Source organism: Rhinoderma darwinii, chromosome 2 (assembly GCF_050947455.1).
Source record: "Rhinoderma darwinii isolate aRhiDar2 chromosome 2, aRhiDar2.hap1, whole genome shotgun sequence".
In the NCBI taxonomy this organism is placed as follows: Eukaryota; Metazoa; Chordata; class Amphibia; order Anura; family Rhinodermatidae; genus Rhinoderma; species Rhinoderma darwinii.
This window is the reverse complement of record NC_134688.1, coordinates 217,648,998-217,671,332: the sequence shown is the minus strand read 5'-3', so window position 1 is coordinate 217,671,332 and position 22,335 is coordinate 217,648,998. Positions and strand designations below refer to the sequence as shown.

General features: G+C 42.2%; 1 protein-coding gene across 1 annotated transcript in view; it reads right to left on the bottom strand.

Annotated features, from left to right (window-relative positions):
• MYBBP1A (MYB binding protein 1a) overlaps positions 1-22,335 on the bottom strand; it is a 102,730-nt gene that overhangs the window by 21,126 nt on the left and 59,269 nt on the right. The window contains exons 15-19 of the mRNA XM_075852837.1: positions 21,715-21,860; positions 20,167-20,250; positions 19,796-19,933; positions 12,649-12,813; positions 11,130-11,287 (exon numbers count right to left, since the gene is read on the bottom strand). Of these exons, the coding sequence (XP_075708952.1) occupies positions 11,130-11,287; positions 12,649-12,813; positions 19,796-19,933; positions 20,167-20,250; positions 21,715-21,860 (691 nt within the window). The remainder of the gene's footprint in view (positions 1-11,129; positions 11,288-12,648; positions 12,814-19,795; positions 19,934-20,166; positions 20,251-21,714; positions 21,861-22,335) is intronic.

Genomic DNA, 22,335 nt, shown 5'->3' with positions numbered 1-22,335 from the left:
TGTAACAATAATGTCCCAGCTAAACTATACATAAACAGGGCCTATGAACAGTTGCTATAAACACAGCCACAGATAGCGAGTTTGAGGCCTTTTTCACTGGATGCTAGAAGTATTTTCTCATTTCTTTGCATCCCCTTCTCTAGATGGTTCTGTTCCCCATACCGCACAGCCGAATAGGACATGCACAAATTATCAGGTGGCCAAAGTACTGGACAAATATTTACAGTGAGTATTGCAACATTGGAGCTTCTAAATATCAGTAGTATATCCAACCTGGCCAAGACTAAGGCCTCATGCACACGACCGTAAAAACGGGCTCATAGACTTCTATTGGCCACGGGTACCTTCCCGTTTTCTTACGGGAAGGTGCCCGTGCCGTTGAAAAAGATAGAACATGTCCTATTTCAGGCCGTAATAACGGCACGGACAGCCCATAGAAGTCTATGGAGCTCCCGTAATAACGGGTGGCTACATGTGTGCAGCCGTCCTTACGGCAGCGTTGCTAGGCGACGTCAGTAAATAGTCACTGTCCAGGGTGCTGAAAGAGTTAACTGATCGGCAGTAACTCTTTCAGCACCCTGGACAGTGAATTCCGATCAGAATATAGAGCAACCTGTAAAAAATAAAAAATAAATAAAAGACGTTCATACTTACCGAGAACTTCCTGCTTCCTCCAGTCCGGTCTCCCGGCCGTTGCCTTGGTGACGCGTCCCTCTCGACATCCGGCCCGACACCCCTGGATGACGTGGATGTCAAGACTTTTTACGTCGCGGCATCGGAATAAGTAAACAGAGCAGGGAGCTGTCAAATCTCCCTGCTCTCAGCTGCCAGAGGTAGCTGAGGGCTGGGGGCGTCCCTGCTCTGCCGGGTGAGATCGATATTAGTATCGATCTCACCCGTTTAACCCCTCAGATGCGGTGCTCGATAGCGAGCACCGCATCTGAGTGGTTTTGGAGAGAGGGAGGAAGGGAGCTCCCTCTCATCCCACTGACACCCGGCGATAAGATCGCCGAGTGTCAGTGTCTCCGATGGCAGCCGGGGGCCTAATAAAGGCCCCCAGGTCTGCCTGGAGCGAATGCCTGCTAGGTCATGCCGGAGGTCGTGTGCATGAGGCCTTACTGACATGATCAACATTTCATCTAAGACTGTATGACCACAGGCATTTCATATAAAGTTAAAGATTTATAAACGCAAAAGAGTATTTTACAGAGAATCCACGGTCGTGCGTACTTAATCACAGGAAGTTCAATAAAGAAAAAAAGCTTCACATTCGCAGTGCTGATAAATAGGGAAATTTAGGCAGATTCTAGCCATAAACATTTATCATCTATGCACTGGCTAGGATATGAGATAGATAGATAGATATATGTGCGAGCTTTCAGCTGTTTCTCACTTGCTTAACGGTTGAATGGAGCAGCAGAGCGCATGCTTGACATCCACTCAGTTCAAATTTCTCGTTGCCGTGGTTATGTGGCTGAGGGGGGATGAGTTACCCACTTCTAACAGTTGTAGTGGTCCCAGCAGTCGGACACCCACCGATCTTAGGCCTAATGCACACGAACGTGCTTTTGCGGCCGCAATTCCCCAAAAATCCACGGGAGAATTGCGGCCCCATTCATTCCTCTGGGGCCACGCACACGACCGTGGTTTCCACGGTCTGTGCATGGCCCGGGCTCATAGGAAATAATGGACGCGGGCATGTGAACGACCCGCGATTTGCGGGCAGTACGCAGGTGACACTCCGCTGCTGGCCGACCCAAAAATCACGGCGGTGCACATGGCTACGGTCGTGTGCATGAGACCTAACACTTCCACCTATCCAGTATAAGTTAATCAAAACAGTGGATTTATTGGCGTACTCATTTTAAAATCCTTTTCTCATCCAGTTCATTCAGGAACACACAGTTTAGCATTGTAACACATGAATGGTAGTTACAGCAGAGGACGCGTAATCTCGTTGTAACCTGTCATTTACCGCGTAATCGAGAGATTACGCGTCCTCTGCTGTAACTACCACAGACAGAGTAACCAAGTGCAGAGATTGTGAATAGACATCCCGTGGATTCACGGTCTAAACACTTCAGTATCGATAAGGTGTTAGTATAAGACAGCACATAAGGATCTAGCAGGATCCCTATGCGCTGAGTAAATGAATGGAGAGGAGTACATGAAGCGGATTAGACCAAGTGGGTGTTGTACAGAGGAGTGTATGACGCTGACCAAAGTAAAAACACGCCCACTTGGGCATTAAGCAGCTCATTAGCATAAATCTAAAATCGCTAATAAAGTGGTGAAAATAGATGTAGGAGATAGGGCACTTATAATGTGGTGACAGAGCCTCTTTAAAGTTACTGTACAAACAGAATAAAATGGATAAGGATTCTTTCATAACCAGCTACTTACATGTTGAAGCAAAAAAAATTGACGGAATACATAGATATCCATTGCTTGATGCGAATTACATAATTTGTGAATGAGCTGTGGCAGGCACAAAAAGGATTACTCGCAATCTATACAATATTATGCTAAGACGCTAAGGCACTAGAGTAATTTCAAAGAAAACATCTTATCTAAAAATATTCTAAATGTTACACAGCATTTATATTCAGTCAAATGGGCTACAGAACTAGATAATACAGCCAGATTGTCATATCAGAGACCTTGCTCTACTAACTAAATGTAGCAACAGTGCTCTATTTAAAGAATAAGAGGCTGCCATGTAATATAAGAGATCTAGCTTTCTATCTATACGAAAGAAATCCCACAGCACTCCGATGGTTCTAAAAAGTATGTGATTTATTCAGTCATCGGAGTGCTGTGGGATTTCTTTCGTTTATGCATTATAATCCACACATCTGGATCACCTGCTTGCACCCATTACCGTGTTGGAATCTGTCGCAGAGTGCTGCTTATTTCTACATATTATATATATATATATACACACATACATACATATATACACACACACACACACACACACACACACACACACACAATTGCAGAAAGCTGGAGCAGCTCTGTAGCCAAAAGAACTCCAAAAAAAGGTAAAAAAGTTTATTCACCATCACATCTCGATGCAATGTTTCACCCTCACGAGGGCATTTTCAAGCATGTATATGTACTAGTCCACATTGAATTTGAATATAATTTTTTTTATTTATTTAAGTAATTCAATTGAAAAAAAAAGTGAAAGTCATTATATAGATTCGTTACACACAGAGTGATCTATTTCCATAACTTTTTTCTTTTAACCCCTTAAGGACAAAGCCTAGTTTGGGCCTTAAGGCTCAGAGCCCATTTTTCAAATCTGACATATTTCACTTTATGTGGTAAGAACTTCGGAATGCTTAAACTTATCCAATCGATTCTGAGACTGTTTTCTCGTGAGACATTGGGCTTTATGTTAGTGGTAAAATTTGGTCGATATATTCAGTGTTTATTTGTGAAAAATTGAGGAAAATTTAGAAAAAATATCATTTTTCAGAATTTAAAAGCATCTGCTTGTAAAACAGATGGTTATACCAACCACTCAAAATAGTTACTAGTTCACATTTCCCATATGTCTACTTTAGATTGGCATGTTTTTTTGAACATTCTTTTATTTTTCTTGGACGTTACAAGGTTTAGAACATAAACAGGAATTTCTATTACTTTTAAGAAAATTTCACAAGCCCTTTTTTTAAGGTAAATGTTCAGTTCTAAAGTGGCTTTGAGGGGCCTATGTATTAGAAACCCCATAAAACACCCCATTTTAAAAACTAGACCCCTCAAAAGTATTCAAAACATCACTTAGAAAGTTTATTTTAACCCTTCAGGCATTTCACAGGAATTAAAGCAAAGTAGAGGGGAAATTTGCAAATTTCATTTTTCTTGCTGAATTTCAATTTTATTCAATTTTCTGTAACATAGAAGGTTTTACCAGAGAAACACTACTAAATATGTATTGTCCAGATTTTGCAGTTTTTAAATGTCCCACATGTCTAGTGCGCTCGTGGACTAAAACACAAGCCCCAGAAGCAAAGAAGCACCTAGTGCATTTTGGGGCCTCTTTTTTTATTAGAATATATTTTCGGCAGCATGCCAGGTTTGAAGGTGTTGAGGTACCAAAACCGTAGGAATCCCCAAAAAGTGACCCCATTTTGGAAACTGTACCCCTCAAGGAATTCATTTATGGTTGTTACCATTTTGACCCCCCAGTTTTTACAAAGCATGTATTTGCATTGTGCTGTGAAATAAAAAAAAGGTCATTTTTTCCAAAAAAATTTCATTTTTTCATCAAAATGTCTTATTTTCACAAGGAACAAAATAGCCCATTTTGTTGCCCAATTTCTACTGAGTGCAGAAATACCCCATTTGTGGCGATAAACTGCCGTTTGAGCCATGGGAGGCAGAAGGGAAGGAACGCTATTTGTTCTTTGGAGTCCAGATTTTGCTGAATTGGTTTTCGGGTGCCATGTCGCATTTGCAGAGCCCCAGAGGTATCAAACTAATGGAAACCCAACAGAAGTGACCCCATTTTGAAAACTACATCCCTCAAGGAATTCATTTATGGGTGTTGTGACCATTTAGACCCTACAGTTTTTTCACAGAATTTATTAGAATTGGGCTGTGAATTTAAAAAAATGTAATGTCGTTTTGGCTCAAAATTTCACATTTTCACAAGGAGTACCCCATTTCGTTGCCCAATTTGTCCTGAGTACGGCAATATCCCGTTTGTGGTGATAAACTGCCGTTTGAGCCCATGGGAGGGCTCAGAAGGAAAGGACCACCATTTGGCCTATTGGGGATTTTCTGGTGCCAAGTCATGTATGCAGGTACCAGTACAGTTGAAACCCCCATGAAGTGACGCAATTTTAAAAACAACACCCCTTAAGGCATTCATCTAGAGGTGTAGTGAGCATTTTGACCGGAGACATACACCCCATAAACTGTAATGTGTGTTCTTACGGGTATGGCAATACCCTCAATGTGGCTGTTATCAGCTGCCTGGTCACATAGCAGGGCTCAGAAGGGAAAGATGAGGGGGATAAGATGTGCGGAGTGCATCAGGGTAAGTAAAATTGGGTTAAATTAAAAATAAAAGGGATGTATGATAAATTTTAAAAACACTCTCATACAGAGCCCTGGTTTTTGTGACACGTGTCACATTGATATATGGTGTCCTTCCTTATCCCCCTCTTATAGCAGACTTTGCACCTATTGACTTTTTCCCTTCTTGCCAGTTTGGGGAACTTCTCCTGGAAAGTGTTGCCCTGGTACGATGCGTGTGGCCTCGCTTCCAGAAGTACTGGGTCCCCCGCGCCCCTTCCTGGTCCCTAAAGATTAGGTTTTTGATAACAACCTCTTGAAATTCCAGGAAAGTTCCCGTCTGGCCTGTACATCGATGTAGCACGTACGCATTGTATAATGCCATCGGTATGATGTGCACAGCCAGCTTCTTATAGCACACCGTGTGGCGCTGTAGGGCTTCAGGACATGTTCTGACACGTCCACCCCTCCCATGTACCGATTGTATTCCAGGATGCAGTCTGGCTGGGGGGGGCGGGGGTCTCTGTACTGGTACCTCGTACATGGGTACTGGTGTGGCCATGTATTGTTGTCAATACAAGGACATCTCTCTTGTTCTTGACACACAATATGTTGCTGCTAGATTGTGCCCTGCGCTCACCCCTTCTGAGTGTTTGCCCAAGCAGAGTCTTAGGGAGGCCTCTCAGGTTTCTTCTAGCAGTGCCGCATGCCGCAGTACTTCTGGAAGCGAGGCAGTTGCAGAGTAGGACGCTGGTATAAAAATTATCCAGGTAGAGGTGGTAACCCTGGTCCAGCAGTGGGTGCACCAAATCCCACACAATTTTTGCATAACTCCCAGTAAGGGGGGGGGTGGGCATTCTGGGGGCTGAATACTGGTGTCCTTCCCTTCATATATCCTAAATTTGTAGGTATACCCTGATGCAGACTCGCACAGCTTATACATCTTCATGCCATACCTTGCCCTCTTACTCGGCAGGTACTGGCGGAATTGAAGCCTCCCTTTAAAATGTACCAAGGATTCATCAATAGAAATACACTTCTCGGGGGTGTATGCTTGGGAAAACCGGGCACTGAAACGGTCTAATAGGGGTCTCTGTTTATACAAACGGTCAAAACTGAGGTCATCTCGGGGCGGGCACTGCTCATTATCAGTAGAATGTAAGAAGCGAAGTATTACCTCATTTTTATTTCTTTTTTAGGTTCCATTTCAGTTCTGAAGTTGCTTTGAGGGGCCTATATATTAGAGACCCCTATCAAACACCCAGTTTTAGAAACTAGACCCCTCAAAGTATTCACAACAGCATATAGAAAGTTTATTAACCCTTTAGGTGTTTCACAGGAATTTAGAACAATGTAGGTGTGAAATTTACATATTTCATTTTTTGTCTGAAAATCCTCTTTATACCATTTTTTTCTGTAACACAGAAGGTTTTACCCGAGAAACGCAACTCAATACTTATTGCCCAGATTCTAAAGTTTTAAGAAATATCCCACATGTGGATCTAGTGCGGTAATGGACTGAAGCACCGGCCTCCGAAGCAAAGGAGCACCTAGTGGATTTTGAGCCCTCTTTTTTATTAGGCACCATGTCCGGTTTGAGGAATTCTTGTGGTGCCAAAACAGTGGAAACCCCCCAAAAGTGACCCTATTATGGAAACTAGACCCCTTGAGGAATTTATTGTAGTTTTCATGGGGTGCATGCGGCTTTTTGATCAGTTTTTATTCTTTCTAAGAGGTGTGGTGACTAAAAAACAGCAATTCTACTATTGTTCTTTTATTCAATTTTTTTTTTACAGCGTTCACCGTGCGCTATAAATGACATATTCACTTTATTCTGCGAGGCGATATTACGGCGATACCATATGTTTACTGTTTATTCATGTCTTATGGAGTTTGCACAATAAAATACTATTTGTAAAAAAAAAAACATTTACTTTGTGTTACCTTATTCTAAGAGCCATAACTTTATTTTTCTATCAAGAAAGCGTTTCGATCAGTAGCATTTTTAGGTACATGCAACTTTTTGATCTCTTTTTATTCCGTTTTTTGGTAGGTGAAGTGACCAAACAATTGTGATTCTGGTATGTTTCATTATTTTCTTTTATGGCGTTCACCGCGCGGGATAAACAAAATAATTTTGTAGTTCAGGCCGTTACGGACTCAGCGATACCAATTATGTATAGTTTATTATTAATAAAAATAAACTAAGGACTGATAAGGGAAGAAGGGGGATTTTTACTTTTAAAACTTTTATTTTCTTACTTTTACTTTTTTTTACTTTATTACTTTGTCCCACTAAGGGATTGGAGGGCAGGAGGCCCTGATCGCAATTCTAATACACTGCACTACGCATGTAGTGCATTAGAGCTGTCAGCTACTCACTGACTGCAAGCATAGTGGGTCCTGAATTTGTCAGGACCCACTAGGCTTTCGTAGATGACATAGCCGGACACCATTGTTAGGCGTCCGGTTGCCATAGCCACCATCACGGCCGCTATCATGTAGCAGGCCATCGATGGTGGTTTAACCCCTAAAATGTTGCGATCGCTATTGAACGCAGCTTTTAAGGTGTTAATCAGCAGGGACACAGCGATCGGTCCGCGCTATGGGAGCTGCGGCAACCTCTGTACAAGACAGCAACTGTCACCGCTCCTGTATGTGTCGGGAAGACGGCCGAAATGGCCGTTCCTCCCGTGACGTACTATTCCATCATGGAGCGAGAACGGAACCGTTACCATGACGGAATAGTACGTCACTAAGCGTTAAGGGGTTAATGTTGATGATTATGGCTAACAGTTAATGAAAACCAAAAATGTAGTGTCTCAGAAAATTAGATTATAGAAGCCCAATTTCAAAAATGATTTTTAATACCCAAATGTAGGCCTACTGAAAAGTATGTACAGTATATGCACTCAATACTTGGTCAGGGCTCCTTTTGCATGAATTACTGCATCAATGCGGCATGGCATGGAGGCGATCAGCCGTGGCACTGCTGAGGTGTTATGGAAGCCCAGGTTGCTTTGATAGCAGGCTTCAGCTAGACTGCATTGTTGGGTCTGGTGTCTCATCTTCCTCTTGACAATACCCCATAGATTCTCTATGGGGTTTAGGTCAGGCGAGTTTGCTGACCAATCAAGCGCAGTGATACTGTGGTTATTAAACCAGGTATTGGTACTTTGGGCAGTGTGGGCAGGTGCCAAGTCCTGCTGGAAAATGAAATCCATATCTCCATAAAGCTTGTCAGCAGGGGGAAGCATGAAGTGCTCTAAAATTTCCTGGTAGACGGCTGAGTGGACTCTGGACCACTGACCAACTGTGTTGGTCCACTGTGTTATATCAAGTCCAGCGTTCTGTTTTCAGACGAAAGTAAAATTTAGCATTTTATTTGGAAATCAAGGTCCCAGAGTCTGGAGGAAGAGTGGAGAGGCTCAATCCAAGTTGCTTGAAGTCCAGTGTAAAGTTTCCAGTCAGTGATGGTTTGGGGAGCCATGTCATCTGCTCCATGTCCATACTCAGCGAGTTATACAGCCAACATTTCACTGCAATGGGCGGAATCAAATATCACTTTGATTCCACCCAGTTAACACCTTAAATGCCCCCGTCAATCACAACCACAGCATTTAGAATCAGGGGGAGCCCCCTCGAACACGGCATCGCACCCCCCCCCCCACCGCAACGGGATCAGCCGGTGACTGTTGTTATGGCTGCCTGGGGGCCTAATGAAGGCCCCCAGGTCTGCCAACTTTGTACTCCTTTGAAGCCCTGCCTCTTACTTACTCTTAATATTTTATATATTTTTTGGAACATTAAGAAAAAGTTTAAAAAAAAACAAAAACACTTTTCCCATTTTTTTCCCTAAAGCAATGGTAAAAAAAAGTTAACAGAACTGGTATCACCGCGTCCGTAAAAGTCCAAACGATCACAATAGCGTTGTTTAACACACTCGGTGTACGACGTAAAAAATATAGAAATATATATACATGATTACAGTACGGGACAGTTGTCCGGTAGCGAGGCAGGGACTATTAGCATCGTACATAACTATTATGCTAGGAGCCCGGCTCCCTGCAGTGTGTTTGGTCCGGGACTTGCGGCCGAAATATGTTCCGTCCATTACGGACGTAACATGCTCGTGTGAATCCAGCCTTAAAGGAACAGTGTTACCACAAATTTTTTTTTAATATGTTAAAGATGTTAGTGCTTTATTAAAAAAGTTTGGATTAATTTGTGTGTTTGTGTGTTACTTTTTCTTATTTTTACACTTTTTCTTCCCTATGGGGGCTGCCATTTTTTTTTTTCCATTTCTGTATGTGTCGATTAATGACACATACAGACATGGAATACGGCAGCTCCAGTCCCATAGGGACTGCTAACGGGGCCCGTTCCATCCACTAACATGCGCCGCTCCCACACAGTTCAATTTGAAATGCGCGCCGTCCGGCGCCATTTTCCTGTGGACCGGAAGTCGCGGCCGGACAGTAAGATTACTACTTCCGGTCGCGGCTTCCGGACTTTTGCACATGGAGCAGCGGCAGCAGACGGAGCGGATGGACCGGAGGGAGCGGCGGCGACTGGAGCAGGGAAGGGATTTCTATGTATGTTTGTGTTCAGTGTGTGTTTACTACTGTATGTAAACCTTCTACACTGTGTGTTAGCTCAAAAAATGGCGACACACAGAACAATGTTTAATCACCTACACACTAATTGTTTAACAAAAAAAACAAAAAAATCATGTTTTGCTGGCAACACATTCCCTTTAAAGAGAACCTTTCACCTCCCCATACATGTGCAGCTGAGTGAAGCATGTAATGGGGAGGGCTGAACAAACCCTGGGGCACTTTAAATAATGGAGGTAGAAAAAAAAAATTTAGATATCGGTTCCGTTATATTTGGCGCCCGATATTTAAATAACCCCCTGAACTGTCAACGGGGCGTGTACTGGCAAGGGGGCGAGTTACTATGGCTGGGACACTGTCCTATCAGATATGGACAGTGCCACAGCAAGTGCGAGGAGGAGAGTGTGCGCGTGTGTGGGCATTAAGAAACTAATTAGCATAAAGCTAAAATCGCTCCTAACGTGGTAAAAATAGATTGTTTTTCTAAATAAAAAGCACGGCTGTCACCTGCATTATAGCGCCCATCTCCTTATGTAGGGCACTTATAATGTGGTGACAGAGTTTCTTTAAAGAGGCTCTGTCACCAGATTATCAAATCCCCATCTCCTATTGCATGTGATCGGCGCTGCAATAGTTTTTTTTTATATTTTACTACTTTTACAAAAGTAAAAACTATTTGTTAAAAAAAAAACAAAAAAAAATTGTTTTGTTTCACCATATTTCGAGAGACATAAAAAAAAATTTGTCGATGGAGCGGTGTGAGCACTTATTTTTTGTAGGACGAGCTGCGGTTTCTATTGGTACGCACACTTTCTATTACATTTTTTAGAGGGCTAGGGTGTCCCAAAAACAGATTTTGGCGTTTTAAATTCTTTATTTTTTATGACCTTCACATGCGAGTTAAATAATGGTATATTGTAATAGTTCTGACTTTTACGGACGCAGCGATACCAATTGTGTGTATTTTTATTTTTTACTTTAAATTCTGCCTAAAACCAGACTTTAAAGTACTGAGCAAAATGTATTCTAATCTAAGCAAATTAAAATATTACACGCCTGAGCAATTTATAATAAGACCGATAATACACTAGTGACATGTGGGGCCAGGTCCCTTGTATCGAAGATCCAGATATTTTCTCTAGACCAGCACAGACGGTTGTCACTAGGTTTCTCTGACATAGGACGACAGATATGTAGAATAAAGTTGTTCTCCTGAGACAAACTTTCTTTCAGAAAACTAAAGTGGTTCATATTTACCATATCGTTCATTAGTGGATGTCTTTTAGTCCGATATATATATATATTTACAGGTTTATGGCATTTGGAGGAAATGTCAGACTTTGGTTGAATTGTTTGAACCTATGACTGTAGGGCACAACATCAGATCTCTACGTGATATCTACATATCGATTTCCACGGAATTAAATTCATAGAGCCAAAAGGAAACAAACAAAGAAATACATTTTCAAACAAGTATTTACTTACATGAAAATGTCGGCTGTTTTACGGAGGAAATCTTGCTCCTGCTGGCTGGACTCTGAACCCATACTCTGTTCTATTACAGAAATCAGAGGCTCAATGATACTGAATACCAATGGACTGTCAGAATGCTTGGTCACAAACACTTCAATCAAGTCCAAAACCTGTAAGGAAAAAAATGGAACATGTGTGTCTGGTCATACTCCTTAGGTAGCCCAAATGTGTCGTTTGTAGTACTTAGCAAGAAGCCCTACAGCCAAACAAAGGAATACGCAAATATATGAGACGCCTTTCAGAATAGAGTAACACATGACAGCACAGGGAAACGTTTTTAGAAACACTTAATTACAACTTGCTATGGAAATCAGCATTGAAGATGAATAATGGCTATAGTTGAGCTGTAAAATAAAAGAAAACATATTCCTTATAGGATAACAAAAAATTGCAACAGACAGTTGTATGTACTGTTAAACCTCAACAGCTGTAGTCTTGTTGCCATCTACTGGAAATTAGAGGGGCTGCAGCTGTATCAGTTCAATACCATGTTATAGGGGTTCTTTTGCAGTGACTTCGGTTGTTAGGGATAGAGCAAACTTGGTTAATAGACACAGCTCATGGAGCCTGGTAGGAAAGATAGCATATTTGTAGTGGACTGATGAAGTGAATTTACACGTAGCAAATTTATTGCAGAAATTTCTGCAAAAGTCACAATTAGCTGCATAAACATCCCCATTAAGTTGTATGAAATGAATTTTCAGTTTTAGAAATCTCTGCAGCATATCGGTAGCATAAGGGGTATATGTGGTGGATTGTGGCACAAACTTTTAGATCAATATTCCTTAAAAAAGAAGTTGGAAGCGTATCTCTACCGCAAAACGTGTGATAAATTTAAAGAGGCTCTGTCATCAGATTATAAGTGCTTTATCTCCTACATAATCTGATTGGCGCTGTAATGGAGATAACAGCAGTGGTTTTTATTTTGAAAAACAATAATTTTTGGGCAAGTTATGAACAATTTTACATTTATGATAGTTTCTTAATAAACAACTGGGCGTGTTTTTACTTTTTACCAACTGGGCGTTGTAAAGAGAAGTGTATGACGCTGACCAATCAGTGACCAATCAGCGTCATGAACTTCTCATTGTTCCAGCCCAGTGTGATTGTGCAGTGAAAGAAGCTGGGCTGGAACAATTAGAGGTGTATGACGCTGATTGGTCACCGTCATACACTTCTCTGTACAACGCCCAGTTGGTAAAAAGTAAAAACACGCCCATTTGGCTATTAAGAAACTCATTAGCATAAATCAAAAATTGCTCATAAATTGCTAAAAAATTATCAAAATAAAAATCACTGCTGTTCTCTACATTACAGCGCTGATCAAATTATGTAGGAGATCGGGCACTTCTAATATGGTGACAGACTCTTTAAACTATCTTTATAGGATAGGTAAAGGATCTGCCATAACCTAACATGGCTGAGCCCCCCCACATCGAACTAGTTCATCTGAAGAAAATTCTTTACATACTTTAGTCTTGAAATGCTTTCGCAAGATCTTCTCCTCACGGACTTTGGCCTTCTCATCCTTCTTGGCCTGAATACGCTTTTTCTGTTCTGCAAACAATGCAGACAGATTTTCATCAAGGGCCATCATGGTCTCATCATCCAAATCGTCATCACTGTCTTCTCCATCCTGTCATGAAAATAACAAATCTAGTTGATCACCACACACTATAACTGCCTTCATCCTCTACATCAACTTTGGAGTTTTTTTTAGTACATTCTTTATTTCTCAATTTTTCAAGCATAAACCTCATACAACAAAGCAATAAACATGCATATTTGTACCCAAAATCGTAGACCAATATTACATATTGAAAGCATATACAAGTACAAATTACGTTAGGAGTAGTTACACAGAAAAGAAAGGAAAGGAAAAGGGGACATGAACTATTTACATGAGAAAATTCTGTGCTGGTCTAGAAAGACCAATATAAGGGACGTCAACAGTCTACAACAATAATCACATCAAGCTTCCCTCCAGGGGGCCCCAAATTCTGGGATGCCGCCTATTCTCCCAGCTGGCAAGCTCCTACATAGGTGGTCCATTTTGTCTACCCACATTCGCACAGAAGCGATTGGATGAGTAATTTTGCTGCAGTCATCATAAAGGTTGCCAGGTTGTTTTTTTGAGGGCTTAAAACCGAAGGTTGATTTCTATAGGAGGACCAGAGCAGCATTGAGATCAGTGGTAGTTTTGCAGATGGATGAGATAATGGAGTAAATCGCTAACCAGAAGGGCCGGACACGCGGGCAATCCCACCAAATATGCAACAGTGAGCCCGTATGCTTGTTGCAGTGCCAACACAGATCACTAGGGATGAGGCCCATCTTGAATAAGAACTCCGGGGTTCTATACCAACGGGTAAGAATTTTGTATGAATTCTCCTAGACCCTAATGCATCTAGTGAATCCGTGTGAGTTATGGAGTATTTGAGAGATGTCCTGAGCCTCTAGCGATATATGGAGTTCTTTCTCCCATGCTAGTAGAAAGCATGGTTTTGCAGGAGCTTTATGAAGTGTGAGATCAGAATATATATTTTAGATAATAGTTTTAGCAGGGGGGGGGGGGGGTGTGTGAAATAAAATATCTGGCCAGGACGAGTGCGGAAGACCTTAAAAGGGAATGTGTTGCCAGAAAAACATGTTTTGTTTTTTTTAATTAAACATTTAGTGTGTGGGTGATTAAACATTGTTCAAATTTTTTTTATTTTTTTCACGAGTCAGGAAATATTATAAATTAATTCTAATTTATAATATTTCCCATTTCTGGTCACTAGATGGAGCTATTCCCAAAATTGCAGCATTGCAACATTGGGTGAAAAGCCCTCGCTCTAGTGAGCTCTCAGCACCCCCCCCCCTCCTTTATCCTGGCTAGTGCCGGGATAAACGAGGGGTTTGAACGGTGTAACCTCCTACACTGTGTGTCGCCATTTTTTGAGCTAACACACAGTGTAGTAGCTTTACATACAGTAGTAAACACACACAAACACGGAACATACATTGAAATCTCTTACCTGCTCCTGCCGCCGCGGCTCCCTCCGGCCCTTCCGCTCCGTCTGCTGCCGCTGGTCCAAGTGCACAAGTCCGGAAGCCGCGACCGGAAGTAGTAATATTACTGTCTGGCCGCGACTTCCGGTCCACAGGAAAATGGCGCCGGACGGCGCCAATTTCAAATTGGACTGTGTGGGAGCGGCGCATGCGCAGTTCCCACACAGACGCCGTACACACAAGTGAATGGGACGGGAGCCGTTCGCAGTCCCTATGGGACTGTGGCTGCCGTATTCCATGTCTGTATGTGTCGTTAATCGACACATACAGAAATGGAACAAAAAATGGCAGCCCCCATAGGGAAGAAAAAGTGTAAAAATAAGAAAAAGTAAAACACAAACACACAAATAAATATAAACGTTTTTAATAAAGCACTAACATCTTTAACATATAAAAAAATAATTTGTGATGACACTGTTCCTTTAATACTCGGTTTTGAACTTCTTGCAGGAACTGCGGAAGCCTGATAAAAGCAAGAAATTAAGGTTGTTTGGAAGAAGAAAAGGAGTTGGGTCTAGTGTTTGAAAGTCATCAAAAACTTCCAAGAGGGGGACTTCCTTTAACAGTCTCCAAACTCCCTGTAGTGGAGGTTTTGCTCCCAGAAGTATTGGTATAATGTTCAATGGAGAGTTTGGAGAAAAGTGCCTGGGGGGGGGGGGGGTCGGGTGTCCAAGGATGAGAGAAATTTAGAGAGCTAGGATTGTTCCCCTAGAGAGGGGGTTAATATCTTTTGTGACTGATAGATGTGGAAGTAGTCCCCACAGTAACGGTTAGTGGGTATGGCCCAGTAAGTGTCGTTCAACCTCTATATGTGGGCCGTTTTCAGTGGTCCCACATAGGGAAACCTACCTGTTCAGGTGAGCGGCTATATAGTAATCATACGGCTCCGTATACGGCCCATCCCCCCTTGTTGGCTTTTAAGAGCAAGTAGCACATATGGGAGCCTGGGGTGTTTTTTTCCCCAAAGAAAACGTGAAAAAAATACTTTTTAATTTTGTGAAGGAATGAGGGAAGATAGGGACAGTCTGCAGAACGTATAAAATCTTGGGAAGGAAATATGTATTCAAGTAGTTTTTCCTACCCATCCAGGCTAAGAAAGGGAGATCTAAATCGGCTAATTGAGATTTAATCTGTTGAAGATGCGGAGGGAAATTAAGGGGGTAAAGAAGAGACGGGTCTCCGGGCAGCATGACCTCCAGGTATTTTATAGCCGTATCTGGCCATTTAAAAGGAGAGTTCATTTTTAGGGATTCTAAATCCAAGGGAGGGGCTGAGACATTTAGGACTTCGGACTTACTTTAAGTCTAGCTCTAGGTATGGAGTAAAGGGTAAAGATGGCCTGGATAAAGCTAGAAGGAAAGCCAAACTTGTCTTATACCGCCCTCATGTAATCCTAGTTAACCCGATCAAATGCTTTTTCTGCGTCGATACTTCGTAATACTAGGGGAATACTAGACTTTTGTGCGTGGTGAATGAGATTTATCAGGCAGGTAGTGTTGTGCCTGCCCTCCTGTCCCGGCACAAATTCCGTTTGTTCAGGACTAATCAGAGTGCTCAAAAGGGGCTTTATCCTGTTGGCTAATAACATGGCCCATAATTTTACGTCTGGTTTTAGTAATGATATTGGACGATAGCTGCCGCAATCCGCAAGGTCCTTCCCTTCTTTAGGGATAAGGTTAACATGAGCTTCTAGTGTTTGGGGAAGCAGGGATCCCTGCAGGAGATCATTGCAGACCTTTCAAAATACTCTCCTCCCTAAATTTTTAAACTTTTTAAAATAAGATATTGGAAGGCCATCTGGGCCCGGGCTCTTACCATTCGGCACAAAGCTTAAGGTCAGAGCTAACTCTTGCAGGGTGAACATGGCTAAGAGAGATCTCATCAGAGCCAAAGAGGGAAGGCAAGCTCAAGGAGTCAAGAAAGTCAACAATACCATTGTGGACATTGGAACTAGTAGGAAGGTTGTAAAGTGAATCATAAAAGGAAAGGAATTAACGGGTTATGTTGTCAATATTCGAGACCTTTGTTCCCGCTCTAGTTCTAATCTCGGGTATGTGAGATCTCAGTTCGTTTGTGAACCATAGAGACACGGGCTCCAAGGTCAAGTCCTAAATGCGTAAAACTTAAATTGTGCAGATTGGTAAAACCTGGCTGACCTTACGTTCAGACGGTCTTTCAATTTTCGCCTCAGTTCAATAAGATAATCTTAGGCTGAGAGAGCGAAGGACTGTTTACCCATCGAATCTAAAGTAGATATTTGAGCTAGCAAAGAATTAAGTTTAGACGGTCTGTTTTTTTAACCGTGATACTAAGGCAATGAATTCGACGGGAATAAACGCTTTGTGAGATTCCCATACCAAGGGAGAAGAGACGTCAGGGGTTTCCTTTCTTACAAAAAAGTAATTTAAGGTTCCCACACAGCCGGCGTACGCTTCAGAGAATGGAACGGCATTCTCTATGGGGTTGTATGTGCCGTATTCCATCTTTGTATGTGTCATTAATCGACACATACAGAGATGAAAAAAAAATGTCAGCCCCTATAGAGAAGTAAAAGAAGTAAAAAGTAGAACATGAGAATACAAATAAATAAAATTTATGTTATCATATTAAAAGCAATATGATAAATTAAAAAATAAAAATTCATGACGCCTTCCCTTTAAGAGCTAAATTCAGATCTCCGACCGTAACAGTCAAACCTTCAGCAAAGATGAGGAGTTTATCTAGCACCTCCAGCAGCCAATCGACTTGACGGACACTAGGAGCATATAAATTAGCTAAGGTCAGCATAGTTCCAGCTAAGCTACAAAATAAGACGAACCTCAGGGTCTGTGTGAACCAGGATAGGGGAGAAGGGAATTCCTAATCGCAATGCTAATTCCCTTTGAGGCAGAGGAAGGATTTGAACTATGAAACCAATGGGAGAAGTAGTGTTGGGATAGTTTGGGTATTTTATGGAATTTGAAGTGGGTTTCTTGTAGCATCAAGATATCAAAGAACAATCTGAGGTAACGTAGGCAACATTGATTAGATAACATGGGAATGCAAGAAGAGGGTAGACCCCGGGTCCCGCGTTTACAACTCCTGTAAACCTTGGATAATGTTTACATATGGGGCTCCAGAGGTGAGTGCAGATAACTGCTAGGGGGTAAAAATTACTAGGGTTGTCATTTAAGTCAAAAGATAGGGCAGCCTAGCCCCAATCCAACGGAAAGGTTATAGACTGTCACATAGTATATCAGAAAACAAACATTAAAAAAAGAGAAAAATTGAGCAACAATGGTCGAGACAGGATGAATGTGAGATCATCAAATTTAAACTAGAAACTAGCAGGAGGCACTTATTCGAACCACAACCTGTAATTCAAAAGTTAAAAACAACAATATCAATAATGAAAGATACATCTCACAAAATCAGGTAGTGTCCATGTGGATCCTCTTCGGGGTCAGTTTCCCAGATTTCTTTAGGGATCTGCCAGCTTTGCCCACGCCGGCGATTTCCCACAGAGTAGGAGGTAGAAGCTTGGGGAGTGAGGCCAGGTCTTGGACTCCAGACCAGTCTGGAATGGACAGGTCTTGCTGGTTCAAGGCTTCTAAAGCTGCAGGAAGGTCCACATGGTGGTGAATGAGGAATAGTTTTCCTGAGATCTGGAATGTTATCCCGAAGAGAAAAAGCAATCTGTAGGGGAAACGTTGGCGTCTTAAGGGCCTCTGTGAGAGGCCTCAGGGTCTTCCTTTTAGAGAGTGTAATGTTGGAAATGTCCTGGAAGATGGAGACATGAGAGCTTTCAAATTGTAGGTGTTCCATGTCTCTGGACTTCCTCAGCATGTCATCCCGTACTCTCGAGTTGAATAACCTGCAGCTGTCTCTAGGCGGCTCAGAGGGCTTAGTCTTGCCCTGAGTGCCCTGTGGGCTCTTTCAATAGAACTTTCTTCCAGGTAAGTGTCCCCTAGGATTTTGATGAATAATTGCTTGACACATGAGAACAGGGATTCGGATTCAACAGACTCGGATAAACCTTTAATGTGTGGATTATTCCTCCTGCCTCTTGTCTTGGTCCTCTAGGAGATCCACTACAGTATTGAGATGCGTTTGGCAGGCCCGGAAGTATTCAGTATAGGCTGTAGTGTAAGAAACGACTTGCGACTCGGTAGCCTCTAGGCTCTCTGGATCCCATCTGTTTGACTTCTTGTAAATCTTTAATCACTGGATCAAGAGCTTTGATAAGGGCCCTGGTGATGAAGGACCTAGATAGCGGTAGGTCTGGGGTTGATCGTAGGCGGTCTTCCTCACTATCATAGTCGTGTATGGCACCAGGGGGGATTTTAGGAGGAGCCATAGACGCAGCATGAGATTTACCCGCAAAGTCTCCTGAGGGAGTGTAAGCAGACTCCTTCTGTAAGTAGTTATCAAGATTGCCATGTCTGTGTATCCAGTCAGAGTCCCAGTTCCCTCTGGGGCCAATCTTGACCATTATAATACTAGGTTACTACATATACAGATTAGATAGCTGCCCTGGGGGGCGAAAAATCACATCACGGTTAGGTCATGTCCGACCATGTTGTAATGTCGTGATACCCGATCTCTACAGAACGTAGGTATATGGATAGCAATCTGAAAATATTAGGGTGCTTCACTAGGGGTGATCTAGAACGTTGATCCAAAGACTTTGGCTTTAGACGATGTGGATGGGGGAAATCGATATTAGTCCCCTAATAAAAAATGCTGCAATCACGCAGGAGTATGGAGAAGCAGGGAAGTAAATGGTCCTGCGTGGCTAGCCAGGCCCTGTGCAGTTGTCCCTGTACCCCGAAAGTACTCCGTCTTTCTCTAGCAGTCTCTCACAGTCCTCCTCAGAACAGGGGCCATCCGCTTCAGGCCAGGAGCGTTTCAGTGTTGTCAGGTAGGGAAGGGAGGTGGCCGGTGGGGCCGCTAGTCAGGCCTTGTGTGAAATTGCAGGTTGGCCGTGATCCAAAAATTCCTCCTGTGGATCAATCCTCAGTCTCCCCAGAGTATCAGAAAAGGGGGGTGGGAAGAGTAATAGATCCGGGGTCCGGCAAGCCTGTGCCCGTACGGCCAGTTGAGGACACAAGAGAGGGCTGACCTGTTACACACTGTCATGTGCCCAAGAAGGCGGCCACGTGTTTGCAAACGCCGTTGAGGCCGCACTGTGGAGAATGGCAGGCTTCCGGAGGTCTGAATATGTGAGGCCGAGGGTCTGGTTAGTAGCTGTTCCAATCCTGGGGCCCTGAGCGAAAGTTGCGCCAACCGCTCCTATGACCGCAGCGGCAGTAAATTGAGGTCCTGACTTCTGGACGGAAGATAGGCTGCAAATCTCAAGATGCTCCTTGAGAGCCAAGATCAGTCTTAAAAAGAACAGCGGGAGTAGCTGAACACAGGGATAGCCTTAGAATCCCACCATCGGTCGAAAAACTGGCTGGATGGCACTGGATCTGACCTCGTGATTAGGAGCCCACCCTAGATGCGTCCAGCCAGTTCAGCAGCTAGCCACACTCTCTTAACTTTAGATTTTTGATAGCATAATAAAGATAAAATATTTAAATTACCATGGCTCTGCCACCTTGTAAGACTCCCAACAGCTGTTTACGGAACACCTCATTTACATTTTCATCCACGGGTTCCTCTTCATCATCGTCATCATCCTCCTCCTCAGCACTGTCCTCTTCAGAGCTGCACTCTTCTTCCTTTTAAAAGAAACAGGAATTTTAATTTTAGCAGAGAACTATACTGAACTATAAAGCAATCCCAAAATATATTCTAGTAAAATACAAAGTGGTTTGTAAAGCGAATGCCTAGCGGTAAACTATTTTCACTCGACAATGTTCACATCAATAACAAAATAGAAGGTAAGAATTAACTCAGCATGGTTACGAGCACAGATAAAAAAAAATCACTTGTATATTTCAGAAATTTCTACCTGATCATCAGAACCGTCCTGATCCTTATCATCGGTTACCACTATTGCACTTTCCTCACTCTGCTCTTCTTCTGGGTCAAAAACCTTAATTGAAACGGAGAACTAAAACATTAGACGTTGCATGACTGGGCAAATTAACATTCTCAACTCACAGATATATTTTATTGCATGTACAGCCCACAGTAACAGCTTGGTTTTGGTTTTCAGGTGCCGATGGTCACCATTGCACCATCTTTGAACTCATTTGAAGCCCTGCCTCTGGCAGGCCTTCAAAGGAGACTGTCAGTATACCGATATACATTAGTATTGCAATAGATCTTGCAAGCGATCCTAAACAATTGGTTCAAGTTCCCTAGGGGGACTAAAAAAAAATAATTAAACCGTTGAAGAAAAACAAAAACAAAGACAAAAACACCTTTCCCCATTATTCCTAAAGCAATTTCTAAAAATAAAAAAAATAAAAACTGAGAAAATACTAAAACAAAAACACGTCACGTCCGTAAAAGGCCAAACTATCACAATATAGCATTGTTTAACACGCTCGGCGAATGTCGTAAAAAACAAAAAACAACAAAAATTATAGATAGATAACGCAAATTGCTGTTTTTTGATCATCTTAGCTCTACAAAAAAAATTGACTAAAAAGTGATCAAACAGTCGCATGTACTCCAAAACGACACGGGTAAAAACTACAGCTCGCCCCGCTAAAAATAAGCCTTCACATCGCTCAATTGACAGAAAAATGAAAAAAAGTTATGGCTCTCAGAATAAGGCAACAGAGTGAATCGTTTTTTTTTCTAAAAGTGGTAAAACAAATAAAATATATATATATATATATATATATATATATAAATTTGGTATTGCCGTAATCTTATCGACCTGTAGAATATAGGTGTATATGTCGTTTTTACCACCTGATTGGAGCTGCAAAAACAAAACCCCCCCCGAAAAAATGGCGTAAGCACTTTTTTTTTGTCCATTTCACCCCACAAATAATTTTCAGCTCCCGAGTACGTTATGTGGTACAAAAAATGGTGCAGTGAAAACGACAACTTGTCGCGCAAAAAATAAGCCCTCATACGGTTATGTAGAAAAAACAAATATAGAAAAAAAGTTATTGCTTATGGAAGACGGGAGGAAAAAGCGAAAATGGAAAAACAAAGTTTGGCCGTGTCCTTAAAGTGGTTAAAGTAGACTGGATTCACACTTGCCGTTTTTGTTAGTTTTTTAGCCATTGGATGCAAAAGGGAAGGAAAAGTATAAAGCAAGTATGTATACTGTTGTATCCACTTTGCACAAGTGATTACAGTCAAGGGGTTCATTACATTTATTTTTTTATTTTTCTCGGGGGGGGGGGGGGGGTGGAGATGGTAGAATAGTGCAGCAGAGCATCCTAAACTGCCAGTAAACAGCAGAGGAAGTCTAATTGAGTAGGGCCATAATGCCATTGTGAACAGAGATCAATCATCATCTTCTATCTAGCATTGCTTTATAACCAAGTAAATTGCCATAAAACAGATTTTAAAAAAAACCAAAACAAATACACACATTCAGGATCAGCTGAAGGGCATTCTGTGTCAAGTAAGGACAAATCTTCCTGAAGACGTTCTTGGACACCACTCGGAAAAGCCTACTTTGTCGTGAGTAGAGTGACAGTAGAATTTCAATCATCACCTCCACCCATTCTGGTTCCCCTGAAGTAACAAAACAAATAAACAGTGTTCGGAAATGTGCTCACTGTAGGTCCAAGCAAATTTTATTTTTTTACATCATGCTACATTAAGGCAGCATTATAAAATATACACATATAGGATAGTTATGATGTGACAGAACTATTAGATCCATTTAAATGCATTACAGTAAGACTTGCCATATCTCACATGAGGCTTCTCAATGGGCTAAATTAAAGGGGTTTTCCCATCATGGACATTTACGGCATATCGACAGGATATGCCATAAAAGCCCAATAGACGCGGCTCTCACCTCTGGGACCCACACCTATTTGTAGAGCAGGGCCCCCTAAACCCCTGTTCTAGCTTACTCTGCTCTTGCTGCCTCCCGGCCACATCCTGGTTAGGTGGTCCGAAGTTACGGAAGCAGCCGAGCTCACTGAGCTACACGGTTTCCAAAACTCCCACGGAAGTGAATGGGAGTTCTGGAAACAGAGTA